Source organism: Prinia subflava, chromosome 17 (assembly GCF_021018805.1).
Source record: "Prinia subflava isolate CZ2003 ecotype Zambia chromosome 17, Cam_Psub_1.2, whole genome shotgun sequence".
Taxonomy (NCBI): domain Eukaryota; kingdom Metazoa; phylum Chordata; class Aves; order Passeriformes; family Cisticolidae; genus Prinia; species Prinia subflava.
In genome coordinates, this window is record NC_086263.1 from 2,341,919 (window position 1) to 2,354,197 (window position 12,279).

At 47.6% G+C, this 12,279-nt stretch overlaps 1 protein-coding gene across 2 annotated transcripts in view; it reads left to right on the forward strand.

Moving 5' to 3' along the window:
- Window positions 1-1,163: 1,163 nt before the first annotated feature.
- ADCY9 (adenylate cyclase 9) overlaps window positions 1,164-12,279 on the forward strand; it is an 82,158-nt gene continuing 71,042 nt past the window's right edge. For both annotated transcript variants that reach the window (XM_063414884.1, XM_063414886.1), the window contains exon 1: window positions 1,164-3,278. In XM_063414884.1, the coding sequence (XP_063270954.1) occupies window positions 1,580-3,278 (1,699 nt within the window). In that variant the 5' untranslated portion in view covers window positions 1,164-1,579. The remainder of the gene's footprint in view (window positions 3,279-12,279) is intronic.

The following is a 12,279-nucleotide window of genomic DNA, read 5'->3' on the forward strand; positions in this document are numbered from 1 at the left end:
CACCCCCGGCTGTCCCCTCCTGTGAGGAGTTGTGCAGAGCCAGAAGGGCCCCCCTGAGCCTCCTTTTCTCCAGGCTGAGCCCCTTTCCAGCTCCCTCAGCTGCTCCTGGTGCTCCAGACCCTTCCCAGGACACTCTGCAGCCCCTCAATGTCTGTCTTGTCTTGGGGGCCAAAATCTTTACCCTGGGATTGGAGGTGCCCCAGCACGGGGGATGATCACTGCCCTGGTCCCTCACTGCCCTGGTCCCTCTGGCCACAAAATTCCTATTATTACATTGGCATCATTGGCTTTATTTTACAGGATAGTGTGGGCTCTAGATGAGAAGGGACTGCAGGAGGAAGGACGACGGCTGGAGTGCTTCACTGGGGAAGGTTCACCTGGAAAAAAGTAAATGAAATTTAGGGAAGGAGAAGCCACAGCAGGAAGAACCAGGGCTGGAGCTGAGGGGCTGAGAGGAACGAGGTGGGATCAATTTGGGAACATCACCTGTGAGCCAGGGTGAGGGATGCAGAGCTGGGGAGAGGAGAGGGAGCTATAGCACCAGCACAGAGAAGCCCTGTGAAGAAGGAAAGCCACGGTCCATCTGCGAGAAGAGATAATGAAACCGAGGGAGCGGTGCAGGCGAGATAGCGTCAGCCATAAACAAGCGGAGAACGAGGAGAAAAATAACCCAGCGAGTTTGCAGCGGGGCTCGGGCTGAATTGTTCGGTGAAGTGCGTGTTGTCTGCGCATGGCAAATGTCAGCCGGTGGGGAGGGCGGTGGCGGGGGCAGCCCGGGAACCCCGGCACCCGGCCCCGAGGACTGTCCCCGCTGAGGGGCCGCCCGGCTCCCGCCATCCCTCGCTGTCCCGTCCGCGCCTCACGGAGAGTGCCACCGACATCACGCCCATCCCTGTCTGAGGGCACGGTCCCCGCCGCTGCCCGCGCCCCTCGCACTGAGCGGGAAGTGTGTGTTTGTGTGTAGGGGGGGGCGCGCTCCCGCCGCGCCGCCGCGCCCAATTGGCCAGCGGGGGCGCGCTCCCGCAGCCCCCCAGAGCCCCCCCCCGCGCCGTGAGGAAGATGGTGGCGGCCGCTTGAGCGCGTCCCCGCGCTCCCCTTCCTCCCCTCAGACGGGCGGGCGGGCGGAGCGCAGGGGAGCGGCTGCTGCTGCCGTCCCGGCTGGGCGGGCGGCTGAGGGCGGGAGGCGGCCCCTCGGCGGCGGCCGTGCGGGGAGGAAGCGGCGGGCAGCTGCAGCCGACATGGAAGAGCGGTCCCCTCCCGGCGGGGGCCCGGCGTCCCCCCCGCGGGGCTGAGCCAGCGGCCCGCCCGCCCCGCGCCTCGGGAGGGCTGCGGGGGAGCGGGGCCAGCGGCGGGCGGCGGCAGCCCCGGCCCGGCTCGGCCCAGGCGAGGGGACTATGCGGGGCTGCCCCGGCGCGCTGTGTGCGGAGCCCGGCGAGCGGCCGATCGCCGCGGCGCTGCCCGGCCGCCCCTACGCGGCGGGGACCGGAGGAGACTAGAGGCGACTCTGCGAGGCGCCCGGTGGCTTCGGCAACCCCAGAGACCCAAGTCCGGCGCGGGCTCTTGAGGAGGAATTGACAACATGGCTTCCCCACCGCACCAGCAGCTGCTGCATCACCACAGCACCGAGGTGAGCTGCGACTCCAGCGGGGACAGCAACAGCGTGACGGTGAAAATCAACCCCAAGCAGCACCAGGGCTGCACCTCTTCCAAGCACTGCAAGTACAGCATCTCCTCCAGCTGCAGCTCGGGGGAGTCAGGGGGCACCCGCCGAGCCGGCGGAGTGGGCGGCAGTGGCTCCGGCCTCCGCCGGCAGAAGAAGCTGCCGCAGCTCTTCGAGAGGGCCTCTTCCAAGTGGTGGAACCCCAAGTTCGATTCCAACAACCTGGAGGAGGCTTGCATGGAGAGATGCTTCCCGCAGACCCAGCGCAGGTTTCGCTATGCCCTCTTCTACATCGGCGTGGCCTGTCTGCTCTGGGGCATCTACTTCGGCGTACACATGAGAGAGAAACAGATTGTTTTCATGGTGCCGGCTCTGTGCTTCCTCCTGGTATGTGTAGCTTTTTTTGTGTTCACTTTCACTAAGACTTATGCCCGCCATTACGTATGGACCTCGCTGATCCTCACCCTCCTGGTGTTTGCCCTGACCCTCGCTCCGCAGTTCCAGGCTCTGAAGCCTGTCTCAGGAAGTGGTGACATGTCCAACCGGACTCCGCGGGCAGATCCCACGGACACTTGTCTTTCTCAAGTGGGCAGTTTTTCTATGTGTATTGAAGTGCTCTTGTTGCTTTACACAGTGATGCACTTACCCCTGTATTTAAGCTTGTTCCTGGGACTGTCGTACTCGGTCCTCTTCGAGACCTTTGGTTATCACTTCCGTGATGAGAACTGTTTCACACCTCTGGGAGCTGGTGCGGTTCACTGGGAGCTGTTGAGTAAAGCCTTCCTGCACGTCTGCATCCACGCCATCGGTATTCATTTATTTATCATGTCCGAAGTCAGATCAAGAAGCACATTCCTGAAAGTGGGGCAATCCATCATGCATGGAAAAGACTTGGAAGTGGAAAAAGCCCTGAAAGAGAGGATGATTCATTCTGTTATGCCAAGAATAATAGCCGATGACTTAATGAAGCAGGGGGATGATGAAAGTGAAAACTCCATCAAACGTCATTCCACCTCAAGCCCCAAAAACAGGAAGAAGAAGCCCTCCATACAGAAAACCCCCATAATATTCCGTCCTTTTAAAATGCAGCAGATAGAGCAAGTGAGCATTTTGTTCGCAGATATTGTTGGCTTCACTAAAATGAGTGCCAACAAATCAGCCCATGCCCTGGTGGGACTCCTGAACGACCTCTTTGGGCGCTTTGACCGTCTGTGTGAGGACACTAAATGTGAGAAGATCAGCACTTTGGGAGACTGTTACTACTGCGTGGCCGGCTGCCCCGAGCCCCGGGCGGATCACGCCTACTGCTGCATCGAGATGGGCTTGGGGATGATCAAAGCCATCGAACAGTTCTGCCAGGAGAAGAAAGAGATGGTGAACATGAGAGTGGGTGTTCACACCGGGACAGTGCTGTGTGGCATTTTGGGAATGAGGAGGTTCAAGTTCGATGTGTGGTCCAACGATGTCAATTTGGCCAATCTGATGGAGCAGCTCGGGGTGGCTGGGAAGGTCCATATTTCGGAAGCTACTGCCAAGTATTTGGATGATCGGTATGAAATGGAGGATGGAAAGGTGGTTGAGCGCGTCGGTCAGAGCGTGGTGGCCGACCAGTTAAAAGGTACGTGCTTTTATTTTGTGCTTGTTTCTCTTTAGTGAGGGAACAGAGTTGCCCCAGTGCCTGCTTTGTGCTTGCTGACTGTGTTTTACATTTAACTCAGTGTGCTAATGATCACAAACACCCAGGGCGATTACAGGATAAAGGATGCCACTGAGATAAGCGTGAAAGATCATCTGTGGTACTCAAAAATAGGCTTTAAAACTCAGCGCTCCTTCTGAGAGTGTTGCCGTGTAGGAAGTAGAAGGTTCATGTGTTTGCTGTCTGCAAGAGGTTTTTGTTTTACTGTTGTGTGTCATCCTTTAATTCAGTAAGTAAACTTGTTAATTGACTTCATGTGCCATACAGAGAGCATATGTGTTTTGCAAAATTATGTATATCTGTGAAAAGGTTTTTTTGGCATCGGGAGAGTTGGGACTGCGAAGGCATTTGGGAAAAATGACAGCTGGATTCACAGAAAGAAGTGAGCACTGTAGATTTGGCAGTTTGATATGGCAAGTTGTTGCAGTTTGGAGTTAGGCTGGAAAAAGTTACTCAGGTGGCTCAGTGAGCTGGCAGATGCTCTCATTTCTGCAGCTCGAAGGATCTGGGGATGAAACGGCAAATTTGCCTTTTGGCGAAGAAAATGAAAGATCCTTCAGTCCCCTTTGGTTAAGAGTCTGATTTTCATTTTTTTACAGTGTTCATTTTGAGGTGAAACTCTTGGCAGCTTTCTAGCAGCACTTAGAGGTGCGTGCAGGAGGATTGCACGGCTGAGGATTTAATTGTCTCTTTTGTCAAAGCTGTGTCTCTTGGTGCCGTGCCTTTGTCTCACAGAGAGATTGCTGTCTGCAGTGCTCGTAGTCCGAGGTGGGGAGCTGATGGATCGAAATGGGAGTGGAATACGTAACAAACCCTGTTACGCTCTGTGAGTTTATTCCTTCTGCTTATAAAAGTACCATTTTGATGAAGTAAACTGGAAAACTGAGTGGAAGAACCCGAAGGAGTCATAAACTGGCGTTGTGATGGAGGAAGGAGATATTTGTGGCAACAAACACAAAAGGAGGCCGGGATGGTGGTGGAAAGGTCAGTGAGTAAGGACGTGGGGCCAGCACTGCAGAGCAGTGGTGGCAGTGGCAGCCACTTGCCCCTGGCAGGTGCTTGTTTTGATGTGACACAAAAACTTATTTTTGGTGAGCGAGCTGTCCGCATGCACACGGCAGCGGGGCTGCAGCGGGCGCCTTAGGGCGAGCGACATCGGCAGTGACATTGGTGCCTGCGAGCCACAGGGCTGGAGCAGATGTGTGTCCCTGGGCTTTGGCTTTCTGTTTAGCTTCTAAAAATACAAGTTCAGTTAATTTATTTGAAAAGTGTTGACACTGATGTATTTCAGTGGGAGTGTGCTTTCAAGAAAGCAGCATCAGACGTAACCTCGTTGTCACTCTGAGATGAATTTTGCTGTTCTAATGGAAATAAATTGAACAGGTTGTAGAGAAACATCCCTGTGATATTTCCCTCTTCCACGTACCTTTACAGCCAAATACAGTGTGAAGGCTGTGTTGTAGCAACAAATAAAATTCAGTATTTTTGCTGCATTTATAATTGTTCTCAATATTAATCCCAAACTGACATGAATTTAGTTGTGGAGACTGGTGGTACTGCTCCTAAATATTCTTATTTATGTGTTTATATTTTCTGGGAGATCACAAAAGCACTGTGTAGAGCAATTATACCACATGCCAGCAGTGGGTTTTTTATGGTCTTTCTCAGACTTCTGTTCTGTCCTTGGTTGTATTTACCATGAGAGGGCACAGGCTGCTCTGCCTCCTCAGTACAGAGGTTTGGATTTTGCAGCTCTGAATGCCTTTCACAGCTCCTGCTTCAGCCAGGGTACTACAGATGGACAAACTGATATGCAGTCTAGATAAGATGAAATTTGCTTTGTGAACTGACTCTTAATGGTTTCTTTTTACCCTGAAATGTAGCTGGAGTGTGTGGTAAGAATTACTTCAATGAGGAATATGGGTTGGGCTTTGCTTTTTCCCTATTTCCCTTCTGTAATTTTTTTGTAGAACTGTAATCAGCTGCCATTTCTTACCAGTGTCTTAGGCACTTACAGAAATCAGAGGCTGGGTGTACTCCTAAGCCGAGCCTTTGCCATGACTGCCCTTAGCCACAGGTTTGGAGCACATTTACTCTGTTCCCTCCCATGCACAGACCCTCAGGGGATGTGGTAGTTAGTGGGTGCTTGAGAGCTGCCCCTTTTTTCCTGTTTCCTCACAACTTTGTTCTGCAGCCAGATTACTCAGCTGATAGGTAAATGCCATCAGGGGAAAAAATACATCAAAGCCAACGATAAAAGCCATCAAATAGCAGTGCCACGGGCTGGTGTGTAGGATCTGCTGCAGGGGAGGGTTTTGTTAGGGAGCAGCTCTGAGATTTAATAAGGGAAGCTGAGATTTCAGCTCTTAATTAATTGATCTCTGCCAAGCACCTGCTTAGTTCTGTGAATGGAGGTGCTGTTAGGAAGCTTTGCTTTGCTATTTTCCCTGAGAATTCCTTGATAGTAGTGATAGAGAAGAGGAAGTTTGTCTTGATTGTTTAATTATGTCATGCCCCATACTCTCTTCATAGAAGTGCTGCACAGATAACAGACATAAGCTTTGTTTCCCTACCAGCACTTCAATTCTCAGCTTCCTTTCAACCTTTGATATCTTAATTATATCCTATTTTTTATGCTGTATGTCTAGTATATTATCTCTTAATTGTCTGAGTTGCAGCTATCTTTGAGGCTGAGTCCACAGGAGCAAGTAAACTCTTCAAAGAGCAAAGTAGGAGGTGCTGAGCACACGATGTCCACGTTCACTCACTTCAGGACTTCTGCCTGACACTGCTCCTGGAGCAGGTCTGGGACAGAAGTCCCTCTGTGGCTGGAGCATGTCAGGCGTGCTCCTGGAGCCGGTCCTTGGCTCCCTTCACCCGGAGGAATCCAGGTACAGCTCTCCAGTGTGCACCGAGGCAGGGCGTGGAGGAGGCACTGGGCAGACTGCTTCAAAACCCTGCTCCCCTCTACGTTGGAAATAGTCACGTTCAGGTATCCCAAGTTGTCCTCATGCTGCTCTTCCTGTTTTTTGGAGATGAGTTGAAACTACATTTCTTTGTGTTTTGTGGTTCACTGGAATCTTAGGATGGGAATATCTTTTCTTCCTCCTTTGCTTTCTTGGCTCCTTAGTGCAAGCAGTGGGGTCCTGGTATGTCCACTACTGTTTCTGACTTCAGAGTTAAAGAGCTGTTGTCTAAAAGAAACCAACAAGGAGAGCCTGCCAGTGATGCCTTGCAATATTTTTGCCTATTTCTGACTGCTCTATGTTTTAAGATTCCTTAGACCCCCTGTTTTCACAGTACCTGATCCCCTTGGAGGCGAAGGGAATCCAGGAGAGCAGTGTTGCAGTGAATTTTTGAAGTCTGCAGATAAACCCCAGCCATCAGTTCAATTATATCTTCCATAATAATTTTCCTGTAGGATTTGAGACAATTCACTGTTTCTGTTTTCTTGCAGAACTTCCTAGCAAATAAATGTATTGAAGATTATGAGATACTGAGAGTTACAGAACTCAGGTTAATGTGTCCCTTTCGAGCTCCGGAGGCAGAGATCTCTTGGGATATAAAATGTTCTGGTTATGGAAATATTTTTGTTTTGCTCTGTTCTTCTTGGTTGTTTGCATTTCTCTTTCTTGTTACTTGGGAGGTCATAATATTGCTATTTACCAGGCAGCAACTCTTCCAGAAATACCAGGGTCACCGGCATCTTGTTTTTTGAGTGCTCAAAATACGTAAGCGTGTTGGGGCAAGAATGCTTTCTCTGTGTTTACAGGGCATAGCACAGCAGAACCATGATTTCATTTGGGGCCTCTCTGTGTGCCCTGATACCCAAAATAATTCCCAAGCTTTCTGCAGCCAGACATCTTCTTGTTAAGTTTGCCTCAAGGAGTGGCTTTATTGCTGTATTCCTGTTAGAAGCTCTTGACAATACAGCCATGCTTTTGTCTCTGGTTGTGTCCCTTATTTCATCGTGGGGAAAATGCTGAGGGATTCTTGTGCTCTGTGTCACCTGTCTGAGCCAGGGCTGGTGGCACAGGGCGGGCTGGCTTTCACAGCACTTACTGCAGGAACCCCACCAGGTCACCTGTGGCCAGCAGTGCCTGTTCCTGATAAAGCTTATCAAAGATCTCCAGCTGATGTGCTGCTTGCACTGTTCTCTCTGTTTCTTTTAATATCTGCTAATAATTTAAAATGTTTCTGTGGTAATAAGTAAATTGGTTATGAAGGTCACCATTCTGCTCAATGGTGAAACCTTTTAGTCCATGAATAGCCTGGCTCTTTACAGGGTGGCAGCCTGTGACCCAGGGGATGCTTTTCCCATGGCACAGCTCTGCTTGGTGACTTGATACTCCACTGCTGCTTCACATTTGGACAAAGATCTTGGGTCGGGTTATGAAGAGATAAATCCTTGAGTTTTTCTTCCCTCCCTCTGCTCTGTGGCCGGTCAGGGGAGAGCAGGATCCCACCCTGACAGCGCTGGAGTCTGCCCTCCCTCCCTGCCTCCCTGCCCTTTACCAGTGCTGTGCACAGAGGACCTGGAGCTGCCATGTGGAAGTTCAGAGGTAGATGGAAGATCAGATGAAAGTTTGCCTTGGCTTTTCCTGCTGGGCACAGTGTAAATCTAGAAGGCTTGTGCTGGTGCCAGCAGGATGGCTCTGCAGAGAGCTCTGCAGATTCAGCTTTGCTCTGGGGCCAAGGGCAGCTTCAGTCCTTAACAAGTGAGGGGTTTGGGGTCAATAAGGGAGGTTAAGGTGCTTGTCTCATGTCATGCCAGCTGCTGTGCAGGTCTTTCTGTTCAACTTCTGTTTCATCATGTTCCATAAATCTAAGTCCTTAGATACAGGCTTTTTATATTTATTGAACTGGCATGTGACACACTGTGATTCTGGATTTCATGTGTTCTGATACTGATCTGATGATCAGGCAAAAATAGACAGAACACATGCCCATTTTTTTAAAAAGTGGTAATTAAGTAAGCATATGTACGTATTTCCACTTTCCCACAAAGAGGATTTTGGGTGCTGACCATAACAGTAAATTGTAGTGACCAGTCAATTTATCAGTTTTACATAATCTGGTCTGTTAACTGTTGTTGAGGTAGTGTTTCATGATCTTATGTGTGATAGTGAAAATAAAATATCATACACAGGTTCACTTCACTCCTGTATTTCAAATATGGAAAGTGTTCAGTGACAGATAAAGAATAATAATTAGAGGTAATTTGCACAAAGGCATATTGCCAGGGAGAAGCAAATTCTACATTGATTTAACATTTTGACATGATCTATAATTTTACCATGTAATAGCATAAAGAAAAGGAGGTAAATAGTGAATATAGTTGCTCAGTCTGGTTCTTGTCAAGTCTTCACTCTGTGAAGATGTCTGTCATAGCTATAAACAAAAGAAAGAGCTTGCTAGGAAAACCTAGTGATTACTGACCTTTCCAAATATGACTTGATAGAATGACATAACTTTTTCTCTAAGTAAACCTGAGTTTGTGTGCAGGTACTGCTCAGATTGCTGCCAGACCTGGCCAGGAAGGTCACAATTTCTCCAAATTTTGAGGAAGATTTTTTGAGTTGCTCGTAGTTTTATTTGTGCAAAACCAAGTGGAAAAATCTCTCCATTAAAAATATTCACACTTCGCCTGCTTTTATTATTTAAGGGCAACTTGGATGTTGGCATTTGAGGCTTTGAGTTTTGATAACTTGTTTACAGCCTAATTCAACTGGACACAGTGAAGGATAATTTTTAAGCATAGTTAGAATTCATGTGAGGTACTTCACTTTGAAGGGGATGGAGCCTGGCCCTGACCATACACTTTGTTTAACCACGTGGGCTCTGGTTTCAGTTTCTCATGTCCTGACACTAATTAATAAATAAGTGAGGGTCTGGTTGTCAAGTGTTGCAGCTCTGCCTGTTTGAGCCCTGTATGAACCCTGTGGAGTGAAGGAACAGTTTCAACAGGCATTAAAACATTTACATCCTGCAGGAGCTCAGGTGAGCATGGCCACAGTGGAGCTTCATTCCAGAATGTGGGAAAGGTGAGGGCTGAAAGCTCAGGTTCTGTGATACTGGAGGGACACTGTGGCTTCTGCTGCATTCTGTCATCGTCATCTGCAGAGTCTTTGACCTGTATTTCTGTCTTTGGCTACCCCAAATCTGGGTGCATGATCTACACAGGTACCCAGCAAATTGCAAACCTGAGCTTCCTTCTCCTGTTTACACCAGAAAATCTTAAGGGAACTGTTTAAATGCGAGAGATCACCTTCTTTAAATAAAAGCCTTGACATGGTGCTTTTTGGGGAAAAGATTGATGGAAAAGACAAAACAAAGTCAAAGACATGTAATTTATATTCATCTTCTGTCATGAGGAGGATGCATGATTTGAATGGATTGTTTAAAACTCTTTCTGCAGTTATTTCACAATATGTACTTCACTTCTGCTGGCAGGCAAAGAATATAAGAATTTACGCTCACCACTTTTAAAGTAGAATTTCACTGGATTTCAATTTGCTGTAGGTTGTCCTGGAATATTATTAAAATGAGGAAATTAGAATTATTTCTTACCATCTACGGTTTGTGTATGAGCTCTCTCCCTCGATCCTGAATCACAGGCTCACTCCATCCATCCTGGCTGTGTAAGGAGAGACAGCCATTCCTCTTTCCGTTACAGCTGACACTTGAAAATTCTCGACTATTTTTAGATGATTTTCAATCTCATTTCTGTCCTTTGAAAAGAAAAGAAGAAAAAAAAATTCCTAGCCTTTAAATTTTTAACTTCCAGTGGGAGTTGCTTTTGCAGAGAAGCCAGCTAGTCAATATAGCCTCATTAACACATTTTAACAGGTTCTGTTATATAAGTTTGCGTTATCGTGATGGCTCTTCCATAGGTTTGGAGGGAATTGTTGGAACTCAATTTAAAGAAGAGCCATGCAGGTTTAAAAGTGTAGATGCTTGCTTCCAAGTAATAATTTGTGAAAATATAAAGTGGCATTTGGAAAAGAAGCCTAAACTGAGGATGTGCCGTGGAATTACAGCTCCTTCTTTCCTCAGAGGTCGTGTTTGGGCACAGCTTCTGTCTTAGGCAGCAGGACAGATCTGGCTGGTGAGGTGGTTCTGGCAAGGCGTTAGTCTGTATTGGACTACACCAGAAATCTTTCCTGCCCGTTCAAGCCATATTGTGTTCACTAAATTAATTCTTTTTCATTTGCCCCCACAGATGTTTTAACCTTGAGCAATAAGCCTAGTAGATATATGGCTTGAGGGATTGGTATTTTTTCATGGTTCTGAAATTTCTTTGTGGGGGAACAAAGTGTTCTAGATATATTTCTTCAGCTAGCATCCCTCAGGATCAAAATCTCCCTCTCAACTGCCTGTAAATAATTTTTTTGAATTTGTATTTGCTACAGTAACTTACTGTGGGAATTTTTGGCAAACCATCTAAATAGCGATTATATTGCAAGTCTTTATTTCACTGATAGCACTTACTGTTCCTCTTGTTGCACGTCTAAAACTGTTGCCTTCAACTTGACTTGATAAATTTAGAAGTCATGTTGCTGTCATAAAATACCATTACTTATAAAATCTCCAAAACTGGCACAGTCCAGAAGAAGTGGCTGAATAAAGTCCACTAGCTTGGTGATGGGATCTTTCCTTCTGCCTGCTGCTTAACATGTGTGGGGACATGCAAACAAAGGAAAAGTAACATCTCGATCATCTGCTCATGAAAGAGCAGTTTGCTTCCTTTTGGTTTGTGGTTTTTTTTCCTTCAGCTGAAGTTAACTCCAATCTGCTTTGTGGATGTTGTCACAGGCTGGAATTCCCAGAGCTCCTGTGGGTACATGATTCCATAAACCTGCCATTGCAGTGGGGGCAGAGGGACTGTGCAGAAAAGAGCCCCAAGGCATCCAAATTCAGCTGGCTCTGTTCATAAAAACTTAATTTCCTTCCAGTGTTACTAATTTTTTGGGCCTTGATGGGAAGGCCTTCAAAACAGAGGGGGGAAAATGGAAACCAAAACGAACTGATAAACAATACCAGTGATATTAACAATTATTTGTATGTTTGAAGGGACAAAATGGTTGTAGTTTGACTGCATTTAACTGCACAATAAGCTAAAAGCCACAAAAACCCCTCAAGAAAACCCATCTCATAAAAAAATTGTAAAGTCCATAATTTTAATAAAACATGTTATGAAACATTGACACAGAGCACAGGAAATGCATGGAAACTACTTCTGATATTGGGTGCTTAATTCTGTAAGTTAATTAGATAAATGAGGATGTTTGAGTCAGAAATGGGATCTTTTCAGTTTTTAAATGTGCAGCTTTGCTGTTTGGCTCAGATACACATGCCTGAGAGATGGAGTAGAAGTTAAATTTTCATTGTGCTGTTTCCAGAAGACCTCCCCAGGAAGCTTTTCCTAGGTGTTTCCAGTAGGTCTCGGAATGAAGTTCTTGCCTGCTGTACCTCATGTTCAGTGGGCGCTTGCAGAGTGTCCTGTAGGTGCCGAGTGTCTCCAACCTCTGACCGACTTGGACCAGCGTCCAGCAGATAAATCCTCTGGAATTGCTCAGGGCCTGACGGGAGCGGTGCTACAGGCAGGATGTAATGAGGAAATGTTCCTGTATAAGGGCATTATTTGCAAAGAGACCAGGTACAACATCAGCTCCCAATTTCCTTTGTTTAGACAGTGTGGTGCTTGGGAGGAGCTGTTTCCAGCAGCTCTGAGCTCAGCCTGTGCTTGGGGAAGTGGCCACAGGCTTCCAGGGGAGGGATGGAGACTGCAGTGTCACATGCGGTGCCTGGGCACCAGCAGGTAACCAGGCTTTGATCCAAGGCTTTTCCAGCTTTTCCCATCATTTCCAGTTTTTAGAACTTGCCTCTTATTTGGGTCCAGAGGAGGCCACTAAGTTGATTA